Genomic DNA, 14,268 nt, shown 5'->3' on the forward strand with positions numbered 1-14,268 from the left:
AAAAAAAGAAAGAAAGAAAAACATTTTCTCTTTATTTGTTGACCAAATTATGCTAAGCTAGCAGCAGTTACACAGATCTGTGGAGACAGAGTAACCTGACCTACAAATCCAATACTGCAAACCCAGCCTTCGTATAAACTATGACACACTTGTAATCAATCTTCTTTAAGATAAAAGACCTTGATTTGAACATTACATAATATATATGTACATGTATTCATTCATGTATCAAACATCACCTGGTTCCACCCCAAAAAAATACATAAATTATCAACTAAAAAAATTAATTCGGGGGGGGGGGGCTAAAGAGATGTCACAGCAGTTAAGAGCATGTAATGCTCTTGCAGGGGAACTGAGTTCAAAGATTATTTATGAGTCAAGTAATGTTTTATACTATAAAATTTTCAAATTACACATTAAAAGAGAAACTGAAGGCTCTTGCCACATCAATCACATTCCACTGTCACTCTGAACAATGTAGTGCAGGCCTTCCAGTGCTGTCCTATGGAGACCCAAATACATGCATGTGGTCATCGTCATTGTCCTTCTCGTCCTCCTCCTCTTCCTTCTCCTCTTCTTCCTCTTCCATCACCTTTTTTTTTTTTTTTTTTTTGGATTTTTTGAGACAGGGTCACTATGTAGCTCTGGCCGCCCCAGAACTGTCAGTGGTTCTCAACCTGTGGTTCCAGACCCCTGGGGAACCACAGGGAGGGTAGGGGGGGTTCAATGACCTTTTCAAGGGTCATATCAGATATCCTGCATATCAGATATTTACATTACAATTCATAACAGTAGCAAAACTACAGTTATGAAGCAACAGTGAAAATAATGTTATGGTTGGGAGTCACTACAACATGAGGAGCTGTATTGTATTGGACAGTCACAGCATTAAGAAGACTGAACTACTGCTCTCAGTGGGAGACCAGGCTAAGCTTAAATTCAGAGATCCAGTGTCTCTCCACCTCCCAAAGTGCTGGGATTAAAGGCATGAACCACCACATCCTGCTATATGTTTTATTTAAAAAAAAATAAAATAAAATAAAATAGGACAAATTTTTTTCTGCACCTTTACCTCACTTATCTTGAACATCTTTCCATGTCCACTCAGATCTTTCCATTAAAAAAAAAGTCAAGCTGGGTGTGGTGGCACATGGATATCTCTGTGAATTTGCAGCCAGCCTGATCTATTTAAGAAGTTCCAAGACAGCCAGGGCTACATAAAAAAATCTGGTCTCAAACTGTGTCACCTCCCCCCCAAAACCCCCACCAAAAAAAAAAAAAAAAGAAAGAAAACAAAACCAAAACAGGGGCTGGAGAGGTGGCTCAGCAGGTAAGAGCACTGACTGCTCTTCCAGAGGTCCTGAGTTCAATTCCCAGCAACCACATGGTGGCTCACAACCATCTGTAATGGGGTCTGATGCCCTCTTCCGGGGTGTCTGAAAACAGCTATAGTGTACTTACATATAATAAATAAATAAATATTTTTTAAAAACCTACATATTATTAGACCTATGGTTTTTTTAATTCTATAAAATTTCATTAACTATCATAGAATACCAGTTTACTTGTATAGACTGAATAAATGCCTACAAGTGAAATAGCAGGAGAAAAAAAAGATGAATTTTTAAGGCTTCTGGAACTCAGTGCCAACCTTTTACCACAATTTGTCATATTTTCTACTTCTATTAGCAGAGTCTACTTCCCCTCATGGTGACAGTCGGAAGCACCGTCCTATTTACTTGCTTTGGACCATCCTGATACAACTTCCTATTCTTTTTTCTTTTTCTTTTTTGTGGTTTTTCGAGACAGGGTTTCTCTGTGTAGCCCTGGCTGTCCTGGAACTTACTCTGTAGACGAGGCTGGCCTCGATCTCAGAAATCCACCTGCCTCTGCCTCCCAAGTGCTGGGACTAAAGGCGTGTGCCACCACTGCCTGGCACAACTTTCTATTCTTTTCTATGACAGTGCACTAACAGTTCATTTATGGTAGTTTCTATACACACTTTAGTAAGTGGCACATCAAGTCTGAAGACCCTTCATTTTTGCTTTAAAAATGTTCTTGGTGGCCAAGTGTGGTGGCACATGCCTTTAATCCCAGCACTTACTTGGGAGGCAGAGGCAGGTGGATCTCTGTGAATTCAAGGTGAGCCTGGTCTATACAGTGAGTTCCAGGACAGGGCAGGATTTTATAGAGAGACACTGTCTTAAAATTAAAAACAAAAAAAAAGGTTCTTGGTTATTTTCATAATTATTCTTCTTGATATATTTTTTGTTTGCTGTCTGTTTTATTTTGATTCTTAGGGTTTTTTGTTTGAAACAAGGTCTCACTATATGTGTAGCCTTGGCTGTCCTAGAAGTCTCTAAGTAGACCAGGACTAGTCTCAAACACAGAGATCCTCCTACTTCTGCTCCCTAAGTGCTAGAATTAAACAAATGAGCCACCACAGTGGGTAGGCCTGTGTACATGTTTCTATAATGCTAGAGATGTTCCATGTGGAGACTCAAGACGCAGTTCTCACTGAAGGGTGGTGGGAGCAGCGTAGGGAATTGTAATTGCCTCATATTCCACACTTCTGCACAGCTTGAGCTGTTACTGTTCAGAAGTAATTGCTAAAGACCATTTTAAGTCGGGGATAATACTCATAGTATATCATCATTGATATAAAAATGAATGGATAAGTAAAGTAAATAGGAAAAACCATAGACTATGCATCATAAAAGCCAGTAAGTAAGTAGGTAGGAAAGAACATAGAGTATGTGTTGTAAGAGACAGTGGAAAGGGCAAAGCATATTGAAACTTACGCAGTGTACATAAGAAGGGGAAATGGGTGGGAAATATTTGTGAATTGAGTTACTTTAAAATAATACAGCTTGATATTTCTGCTATAATTTCTGCTATAACCTGTGATATAATATATATTTTCAATATCAAGTTTTCAAGACTACATTTAGGTAGCCTGATTAAATTTGAAACCAAAAAAAAAAAAAACTCTCAATGAAGAGAATGTCAGCATAGGAAGTATGATTGGTTTTACTCTGTAAAATAGCTACCATCCTCAAGCAAAAGTCAACAACCTGAATCTTTTTGAAAAATGAATTTGGGAAGCGTATTTAAATACATTTCCATGAAGGTAAGGTGGTACATTCCTATAATCCCAGCACTCAGGAGGCTGAGGCAAGGAGACAGAAAATTCAAGGCTAGAGTGGACTACAAAGGAAGTTCCAGAACAGGCCCTGTCTCAAAATAAAGCCATTCCCAGCCCCCCTGCCCTACCCCACGCCCCACTGTCAGGTGTGGTGGTACACTCTTTCATTCTAACGCTTGGACTGACCTACAGACCTCCATTCCAAGCCAGCTAAGACTAAAAATGAGACACTGTCTCAAAACAACAGTTTCCCATTTCCACAATGTTCTCAGAAAGTTATGTGACTTTATTTGGTTATCATGACTAAGTTACAACAGCACTTCACCATTCTAGCTCGTCTACCTTTACATTTATTTCCTAGCAAGCAGTGTTTACAGAAAACATCCCTATTAATACCTGTCAGACAAAAATCATTTTTTTCCAACCATGTTGCTTCTGGGGTTCCAACTCAGGTCCCAGGCTTGGTGGCAAGCACTTTTACCCAGTGATCCATCTCACTAAGCCCTTTATACCCGTCACCCTGTAGGTCCATATTATACTTTATGTTTGACATCTTACTCCATAACCTTAAAAGGACTGATTCTAAATGTACCCTTGTAGGATAATTAATATGCTGATTTTGAGAAAAACAACATGTTGAATAAAAAATTAACAGTTAAGAAGTGTTAGGATTTAGCGCGTGCCTGTGGTCTAGCACTCTGAAGGCTGATGAAGGACCACAAAAATGTCAAGGCCAGCATGGGCTACAAACATAGTGAGGTCTAACCTAGCTATGCTACAGAGTAAAGAGTTCTAAATTCTGAAATGGGAATCTGGTAAACTAAGTAATGAATCAGTTTCATCACTAAATTTGCTGTGACCTACTGCTTTGAACCTCAGTTTCTCTCCACAGTACAAAGCTGCTACAGGAATTCATAATATAGAACCCAAATCTAGCACTCAACAGAATACTAGTACTGTTTTTCATGCCCATCAGGCCGATGATGAACACCATCAATTAACCTATCAATTTCAATACTAGAGCACTGTTGAGTTCTTGGAATTTAATTAAAAACATTACCCCTATTTCCTAGGAAATCAGGTATTTTCGGGGGTGCTGTATTTGGGGATTTTCGTAAACTTTTATTAAACCTAAGATTTTACTGCATGTTTTTTTAAAAGATTTATTTATGTGTTTTATCTGCATGGCCCGTGGAGGTCATCGGATACCCTGAAACTGGAGTCAAGGACAGTTGTAAATCACCATGGGTTCTGAGCAGGGTCCTCTGCTAAAGCAACAAGTGATCTTAATCCCTGAGCTGCCATCTCTCTAGGCCCTCTTCTCACTTTCTAAAAGCCAAAGCATCTTATATTGTATGTGAAGACAAAACTTAATGGAGTTACAATTGGTAACTACTGACTACCTGACCTGGGAACCTGCTCAGGTCCTCTGGAAAAGCAACACGTGCTCTTAACTACTGAGCAGTCTCTCCAGGCCTTAACTAAAATATCCTTAAATAGGATGCTCCAACAGAATCCTTGACAGTAACCTTAAAGTAGGGTAAAAAAGAAATCTAGCTGCATTTAGTTGTTAAAATGTCTAAATCATTTCAAGTAATAAAATGGACATCTAATTTTAAAAACAAAACAAAAAACCCTACAAATGCAATCGTCATAATTTACAAAGAACGAAAGAAAGAAATCAGGCTGAGCCAGCAAGCATAAGACACACAGTTTACTAAGTAACGAAACAGTATCCTTCTCCTTACTTTTGCTCCCTATGTGAAATCCTGTTTATAATACCGACTCGTCCTGCTCAAACACCCTCACCAAACTATTTCGTGGTAGTTGTTAGACTTCAGCTAATAAGTACCTGGGAACCTGCCACAGAGTCAGTTTTCCAAAACGCGAAACCCACAAAGAGTAGGTCTTGAACCAAGTTTTGCCCCAACGACCTTGGTCCTAAAGATTAGCCTCTCTCCCTCCGGCCGGTCCGTCCACGTGCCGCCTGCTGCGGTTACCCAGAACAGTCTGCATGTCAGGCAAAGAGCTAGGGGACCCGATCCACAAGAGAACGAGGGTTGCTAACAGCACCCAGACTATGCCATCCCTCTCCTAACAGGATCAACTCCCCAGCGTCATGCACACAGTCCCAAGAATGTTCCCTAACCCAAGTCCTGCGGGGTTCACCCTGTGCCTTGCTCTGCTACCCAGTCTGCCTAGCGAGGTATGGAGCGAAGCTGGCGGCACAGGAAACTCTCCATCTTACACCACTACACCCCAGTGCCAGGCGGAGGAACAAGGCGGTCAGGGAAGGAGACAGCACTAGAAAGTAAAGAACCAAGGCAAGAGGAAAGTAGGATGGAGAATCCTGCGCCACGCCACCACCACCTCCACTTCAGGGTTCATCCCAAGGCCCTTCCTGGCCACCAACCCAGCGGACAGCAGGCCTGACCAGGGAGAGCCAGCCGGAGTCCCACTAATCCCCCGTTTCTCCGGACCCGGCGTCCTCACCATCAGAACTTTGGCCGCGTTCTCCAGCTGAGCGATCACTTCTGGGGGCCCCAGCGCCGCCGCCATCATGGTCTCTCTTCAATGACGCGCCATGCGCTGCATTCTGGGAGCAGGCGCCGCGGCCGGCCAATCGCCGCCGCGACCCCGGCGCCTCTCGCGCCTCCCGGGCTGTCGCAGCAGCCGTCGGCGTCGCGCCCCCAGCGGCCTGACGGGACCGCCGATTCCTGAGCAGCTGGAAGGAGACAAGCGTGAGCCCGGTCGCGGCGCTGGGAGGAGGGCGGCGGCAGCCGGCACCGGGCGAGGCCGAGCGGTTGGCTCTGTCAGCCGCGGCCGGGCATCCCGCGCGGGTCTGGGGCCTGCGCATGCGTGGTTCCCTGCTGGGTGCGGGCCGCGAGGTCCTGGACCGGAGCCGCGCAGCCCGTTAGCTGCGGGTTAAGGTTTGGGTGTCCTGCCCGTGCGGGAGCTTCCTCTCGCTCCCATAGGCTGTCCGGTGTGGAGCAGGATCTCTTAGCCTTGGAAGCGCTCTCCTAAGGGTGCGTCTACGCCCAGAATTCATGCCTCCCGCTCCGCGGTTCATTCCGCTGTGAGAAAAGGGCATCCGTGGACGAAATGCTTGGTTTTCTTGATTTTTGAAACCCTCTCCCTAACCACTTGGCTTCCTGAAGTCAGTAAGGGCTCAGCTGCCGCCAGCTTTGGACTTCAGGAGTTTATAATAGCAATGCTAAGTACAGAATCTGCGAGGAAAGGTGCGTTACAGTAACTTCAACGCGCTGTCTTCTCTCCGGTTCTTTAAGGTTTTGTTTTTCAAAGTCTACGTCCAGGAAAGTGATCCCGACATCAGCTAGTTCAATGTTCAAAAGGTGGTCTAGTTGAAGTATTTGTATGTTTCGACCTGACAGCTCCATTTTCTGAGTTTTGTTGACTGCCTGTTCTGCTTTCTGGGGAAAATCCACGTTTTTGAGTTCCTTCTGTAGACTTCCTGGTTTTCCCAGAGATTTGTAAGTCTGCCCTCCGCCCCTTTGAGGTTTTGTGTCTTCGAAATAGAATTGCATTAATTTTTAAATGATTTATTTTTTATTTTATGTGCATTGTTTTGTGTGCATGTATGTCTGTGTGAGAGTGTCAAATCCCCAGCAACTGGAGTTACTGATGATTGTAAGGGTGCTGGAACTGAACCTGAGTCCTCTGGAATTGCAGCCAGTGCTTTTAACCACTAAGCTATCTCTCTATTACTATTGTTTCTATTGAAACAAATGTAAATTCTTCTCTTCACCCCACCCACTCTCAGTGCCTTTATTTATTTATTTTATATGTAAATACACTGTAGCTGACTTCAGACTCCACAGAAGAGGGCATCAGATCTCACTATGGATGGTTGTGAGCCTCGATGTGGTTGCTGGGATTTGAACTCAGGACCTTCAGAAGAGCAGTCAGTGCTCTTAACCGCTGAGCCATCTTTCCAGCCCCTTTTCTTGTGTTTTTAACAGGATTTTTCTATTCACGCTGTAGACCAGGCCAGCCTCAAACACAAAGATCCACCTGCCCTCTGCCTCCTCAGTGCTGGGATTAAAGGCATGGCCAATCGGTTTTTTGTTTGTTTGTTTGGATTTTTTTGACTTCTCTACTATTTTTGAGAAGTAAATTAATGAGATTTTTTTTTTTTTGCTTGAGAAATAAAAGTGTCTTTCATTTCATTACCAGATGACAAAATTAGTTGAAGTGCTGTTAATGGTGGTTTTCCTGTTGAGATTTGTGTGAACAGGGGCCAGCCAAATGGCTCAGCAGATAAAAGAACTTTCAGTACTAGCCTGAGGACCTAACTTCAATCCTAAAGTGCATAGCAAATAGAGAGAACTGACTGTAAATTGCCCTCTGACCTCTGCACTTGTCTGCCTTCATGCATCCGTAACATACACTGTGCTAGTTAGTTTTTGTCAACTTGACACAAATCTAGACTTACCTGGTATATTGGCTGGTTTTGTGTGTCAACTTGACACAAGCTGGAGTTATCACAGAGAAAGGAGCCTCCCTTGAAGAAAGGCCTCCATGAGATCCAGCTGTCAGGCATTTTCTCAATTAGTGATCAAGGGTGAGAGGGTCCATTGTGGGTGGTGCCATCCCTGGCCTGGTAGTCTTGGGTTCTATAAGAGAGCAAGCTGAGCAAGTCAGGGGAAGCAAGCCAGTAAGGAACATTCCTCCATGACCTCTGCATCAACTCCTGCTTCCTGACCTGCTTGAGTTCCAGTCCTGACTTCCTTTGGTGAGAAACAGCAATGTGGAAGTGTAAGCTGAATAAACCCTTTCCTCCCTAACTTGCTTCTTGGTCATGATGTTTGTGCAGGAATAGAAACCCTGACTAAGACATCTGGACAAGGGTCTTTAATCTTGAAAATTAAGTAATATTTCTTAGTTGAAATATTACTTTCATCAAATTATCCTGTGAGCAGATTTGTGGGGCATTTTCTTGATTAATGGTTGATGTGCAAGGGCAGGTAGTTTGGGATCATCCTGGTCTACAGACCAAGTTCCAGGTCAGCCAGGACTACACAGAAAAGCCCTGTCTTGGGGGCTGGAGAGATGGCTCAGCAGTTAAGTGCACTGACTGCTCTTCCAGAGGTCCTGAGTTCAAATCCCAGCAACCACGTGGTGGCTCACAACCATCTGTAATGAGATCTGATGCCCTCTTCTGATGTGTCTGAAGACAGCTACAGTGTACTTACGTATTTATTTATTTATAAATAAATCTTAAGAATATAAAACCCTAACATTTTAAATAATTAGTTTTGTATCATCTTGATTGCTTCTTTCCAACTATATTGGGGTGTTTTGTTTGTAAGACAGGGTTTCTCTGTGTAGCCCTGGCTATCCTAAACCTCTGTAGACTGGGTTAGCTTTGAACTCAAGAGATCTGTCTTTCTCCTCCTCTGAGTACCATGAGTAAAGGTGTGAGCTACTACACTCAGCTATTAAAAAACAAAACAAAACTTTCTAGGATGTAGAATGTTGCCAGTTTCTCCACTTTGCCTTGAAGTCTGACTGCTGCTCACTCTGAGATGCACTTCTGTCGTGATTCACCACCTTCACAGAGACCTAACAACATCCACCACTACCTAGTCTTGAACTTTGAACCTCCAAAACTATAAGCGAAAGGAGCTTGTATTTTTCCCACTAGTAACCTGTGCAAAGCTGACTGATAAAAGCATTTCTGTGGAGCTGAGGAAATGTACTGCTTAGTTTTTTGTCAGCTCGGTACAAACTAGAGCCATCTGAGAAAAGGAATTGTCTCCACCAGGTTGTCCTAGGGCATGTCTGTGGGCATTTTCTTAATTCGTGCTTTCTATGGGAGGGCCTAGTCTATTGTGGGTGGTGCCACCCTTGGGATAGATGATCGTGGTTTATAAGAAAACAAGCTGAGCAAGCGCTGGAGAACAAGTGTGTAAGTTGAATTCCTCCGTGGTCTCTGCTTCAGTCTCTGCCTTGAGTTCCTGCCCTGGCTTCTCAGTGATGGACATAAGCTGAAATAAACACCTTTGTCAAGGGCATGATTTTTCACAAAGCAACAGAGAAACAACCAGAATAGAAGATAACTCAGTCCATAAAGGACTTGCCTTGCATCTATAAGGAATTCAAGCCCTAGAAAGAAAAAAAGTAAAATAAAACAGGGGGCTGAGGGGATGGCTCAGCAACCAAGAACACTTAACTTCTAACTTCTCTTATAGTACATAGGTCCAGTTCACTGCAGTCACATACACACACACACACATATATATGTGTGTGTGTGTGCATATACATATATATATGTGTATATATATATATATATATATATATATATATATATATCCTGCTCACATGGATGCAGTGTTCATGTATACACACACAAAAAAGTTTTAGCATTGAATGTATGAAATCTGTAAATGCAATTTGTCTTGTATTTATGTTTAGTACAACACAGAAAGGCATCTTCGGAGCAAGTAGGGAAGAATAGGTGAGACATCTACATTGGAAAGAAGTCAAATTATCTGTGTGATGCCCTCAAGACTAACATACTTGTAGAGTATGTTCTTCCTTCCTCTTAGGAGGCTAACTAATCTCCCATCGTGTGTGTGCATGTCTATATGTACAGCAGTTGTATCACTCTGCACCCGAATCCACACTTCACAGCTGGGTTCCAGATTCTCCATAAACTAGGTTCTTTGCCTCTGCCTCCCAACTGCTGGGATTTATTTCACTTATGAGTTAATAATAGTTATTCAACGACTTTAAAAGAACTCCATGCTGTAAGGACCCTGCTCACAACAGTGCTGTATTATGGAAGTGAAATGGCTTGAATAAAAACCGCCCCCAACAGATTCATGTATTTGAACACTTGGTCCCTAGTTGGTGGTGCTGTTTGGGAAGGTGGCGCCTTGCCAGAGGAATTACTTCACTAGGAGTAGGGGGTTATAGTCTCTCCCAATTCCTGTTTCATATCTCTGCTTCCCAAGTGTGGATGAAATATGGTAATTCAGCTTTTTACTCCTGGCACCATACTTTCATTGACTGTGGCCATGTCTTTCTCATCATGATGGACTCCAACCTTCTGAAAAGCCAAAATAAACTTTTCTTCTCTAAATTGCTCTTTATCATGGTATTTTATCATAGCAACAGAAAAGTAACAACAGGTAAAAAAAAATTACTATTTGATGGTGGTATGTGTGGTTCAAGTGGACAATTCTATTTCATGGCAAGTTTATTAAAGACGGGCCTGGAAACTAGACTGACTCACAAACTACTTGGTACTGCTGGAACTGAAAAGTGCCTCAGTGCTGAAGGCAAAAAAGGGACCATTGAAAGAGGGATGCTAGAGTCCAGAGCCTGGATGGTTGGCAGCAATAGAGAATAAGGAGGAATTACTGATAAGATGACAGGATATAGATAGCTGGCTCAAGGGCTGACAGTTCTCCGATTTGTCAAACCCAAAATGTCTTTAGTGACTGAGAAAAGCCAAAGGCAAACCTGCTTGCAGCAATGGCTAGGAACACTCCAATACTATAGATGAAAACAGGTGATGGAATACTAGTGATGGAAACAAGTCCTTATCTTACTCCAGGTTTTAGGAACAGGGATATCACTGAGTGAAATACAGTTAACCCCAAGAACACTGCAGCTACAGAAACCAGCAGCTCCCACTTAACCCCTCCCTAACACACACAACACAGCCTGCTAAAGCCAGAGAGATCTGAGAACTTCACGTTCCAACTGTCCATTCTGGGGCTGGAGAGATGGCTCAGTGGTTAAGAGCACTTAGCTGCTCTTCCAGGGGACCTGAGTGCTCTGTCATAACTAACTACAGATCCAGGGAACCTGACATCCTCAAACATACATGCACAAGGGCAAAACACCACTGCACATTCGAATAAAACTATCCACGCGATAATCCTTTTATCTCCTATTTTCTGTTACTTTCTAATTTCACGTATATGTCTCGGGATGCTTTTCAGTTTGGGGGACTGTATTTATGTTTCTTTAAGGTTCCAGGGAGAAGACAGAAGATTAGAACAGATTGCCAGGGTTCATTTGAGGCCAAGAAGAGTACTTCAGTCAGAAGCTGAGCAGCCATTTGAATCTGTCAGCTTGGAGAGGAGTTTGGGCCAGAACAGCGGAGTTGAACCAGCCAGCCAGAGTTCAGAAAGAGCTAGAAAGGATGAGCTTAGTCAGCAGTAAGCCTCCAGGATGACAATTACACTTGGCCAATAAAAGTTACATTTATAGTTCTGCCGTTGTGTTACCTAGTTCTTAATGCTGATCACTGAAATGCTTGACGAAGATTGAGATTTAACTTATAAATGTTTTGCAGTGCTGGAACACTGTCTTAGTCACTGTTTTATTGCTGTGACGAGACACCAGGACTGATAAAAGACCTAGAAAGGAAAGTATGTGGGGCTGAAGAGATGGCACCGACTGCTCTTTTATAGAACTCAGATTCAATTCCCAGCACCTGCATGACAGTTCACAGCTGTTTGTACCTCTAGAATACAATACCCTTTCATAAACATATGTATAAACATCAGCACACATAAAAATAAGTACATTATAGAAAGAAAAAATATGTAATTGAGGGCTTGCTTACAGTTTCAGAAGTGAGTCCATTACCACCATGGTTGGGAGCATGGTAGCAGGCAGGCAGGCGTGTTGCTGAAGAAGTAGCTGAGAATTCTATCCTGATCCATAGACAACAGGCAGATAGAGACTGAGCCTGGTGTGGGTTTTTGAAAACTCAAAGCCCACCCAAAGTGACACACTTCCTCCAACAAAGCCAGATCTACTCCAGCAGTCCTCCACCTCTTTTTTTCTTTTTTTAAACTATTATATGTAAGTACACTGTAGCTGTCTTTAGACACACCAGAAGAGGGCGTCAGATCTCATTACAGATGATTGTGAGCCACCATGTGGTTGCTGGGATTTGAACTCAGGACCTTCAGAAGATTAGTCAGTGCTTTTACCCGCTGAGCCATCTCGCCAGCCCAGTCCTCCATCTCCTAATCCTCAAACAGTTCCACTCCCTCGTGGCTAAGCATTCACACCTATAACCCAATGGGGTCATCCTCACTCACACTAGCACAAGGCGAGCATTCGACCCAGAACCATATTCCTCACCCATGGCAGGATCCCTGCCTCTAGAAAAGATTCACATCTTTCTTTTCTCCCAACAAAGCTTAAGTCCCACTTTGGGGTTTAGTTTGTTGGTTTCTTGTCTTGCCTGAGATCAAGTCCAAAGTCCTAGGCAAGTGCTGAACCACTGAGCTACACCCCCTAAACCCTCAAGTCTTCTTATCAAAGACTATTGCAAGCACCTTGTCTGACTGTCCTGTCTCAGAGTTCTGTTGCTGTGATGAAACATTACAACCCTATGCAACTTGGGGAGGGAGGGCTTGTTTTCCTAACACTTCCACATCACAGTTCATCAAAGACAGCCTAGGCAGAGACCTGGAGGCAGCAGCTGATGCAGAGGCATGGAGGGTTGCTACTTACTGGCTTGCTCCTCATGGCTTGTTCAGCTTGTTTGCTTTTATAGCACCCAGGCCCACCAGCCCATGGTTTATACCTCTCACAATGGGCTTGGCCCTCCTGCATTGATCACTAACAAAGAAAATGCCTTGCAGGAGTGTACACAGCCCAATCTTATAGAGGCAGTTTTTTTTTCAACTGAGAGTCTTTCTTCCCAAAGGACTTTTAGCTTGTGTCAAGTCGACATAAAACTAATCAGGACAATCCTTATCTTTATTCAGAATGGAGAATTGGATATGAAGAAATTCTCTATTCTTTCTAGGATGTTAATTCTTTCTCCAAAGGTCCAAAGCCTGGGGGTAAAATGGTACAAAAATTAAAATTTGGAAAGTAAATCATAATGACCTAAAGTGTGTAACCAAAGTAGATAAACCTATTTGCTTTATTCTTTTGACATACCAAAATTTGTGATCAACTTCTATACACACTACACCCCCTATAGGTTCTGCAAACATTTCGGCTTCAATTTCAGGCATTCCGTATGTGTAAGACGGTGCTCAGAATAACGCTTCACAATAACACTGCCCACCATTATTTTGTTCCATTAACATGAAATACGGAAAAACCACACTGCTTAATCAGCAAAGGACAGACTATGCCATTTAAGAGTGTTTAGCTATTTTGTGATATTTCAGCCTGCAGAGAGGTAGCACTTAATGAAAACTTGAACATAATAAAAAAGTTACAAAATATGTCATATTCCTAAGTGACCATGTAGTTAATAATACCTTCCAAGAAAATAGAGACATTCATGATAAAAGTCTTGGAAAGATCAGGAATTCAAGGCCCATACCTAAACATGATAAAAGCAATCTACAGCAAACCAGTAGCCAACATCAAAGTAAATGGTGAGAAGCTGGAAGCAATCCCACTAAAATCAGGGACTAGACAAGGCTGCCCACTTTCTCCCTACCTATTCAACATTGTACTTGAAGTCCTAGCCAGAGCAATTCGACAACAAAAGGAGATCAAGGGGATACAAATTGGAAAAGAAGAAGTCAAAATATCACTTTTTGCAGATGATATGATAGTATATATAAGTGACCCTAAGAATTCCACCAGAGAACTCCTAAACCTGATAAACAGCTTCGGTGAAGTAGCTGGATATAAAATTAACTCAAACAAGTCAATGGCCTTTCTCTACACAAAGAATAAACAGGCTGAGAAAGAAATTAGGGAAACAACACCCTTCTCAATAGTCACAAATAATATAAAATACCTTGGCATGACTCTAACTAAGGAAGTGAAAGATCTGTATGATAAGAACTTCAAGTCTCTGAAGAAAGAAATTAAAGAAGATCTCAGAAGATGGAAAGATCTCCCATGCTCATGGATTGGCAGGATCAACATTGTAAAAATGGCTATCTTGCCAAAAGCAATCTACAGATTTAATGCAATCCCCATCAAAATTCCAACTCAATTCTTCAACGAATTAGAAAGGGTAATCTGCAAATTCATCTGGAATAACAAAAAATCTAGGATAGCAAAAACTCTTCTCAAGGATAAAAGAACCTCTGGTGGAATCACCATGCCTGACCTAAAGCTTTACTACAGAGCAATTGTGATAAAAACTACATGGTACT

At 42.5% G+C, this 14,268-nt stretch overlaps 1 protein-coding gene across 6 annotated transcripts in view; it reads right to left on the reverse strand.

The window, feature by feature from the left end:
* Positions 1-8,983, reverse strand: part of Xpo4 (exportin 4) — a 90,712-nt gene extending 81,729 nt beyond the window's left edge. For 5 of the 6 annotated variants that reach the window (NR_160871.1, NR_160870.1, NM_020506.2 and 2 more), the window contains exon 1: positions 5,639-5,989. Coding sequence is in view for 2 of the 6 variants with exons in the window: in NM_020506.2 (NP_065252.1) it covers positions 5,639-5,707 (69 nt within the window). In the remaining 4 variants the exon portion in view is untranslated. Of the gene's footprint in view, positions 1-5,638 lie in introns of all 6 variants that reach the window. The other variant, XM_030247900.1, reaches the window with a different exon arrangement.
* Positions 8,984-14,268: the final 5,285 nt, after the last annotated feature.

The sequence above is a fragment of the Mus musculus genome, chromosome 14, assembly GCF_000001635.26.
Source record: "Mus musculus strain C57BL/6J chromosome 14, GRCm38.p6 C57BL/6J".
NCBI lineage: Eukaryota > Metazoa > Chordata > Mammalia > Rodentia > Muridae > Mus > Mus musculus.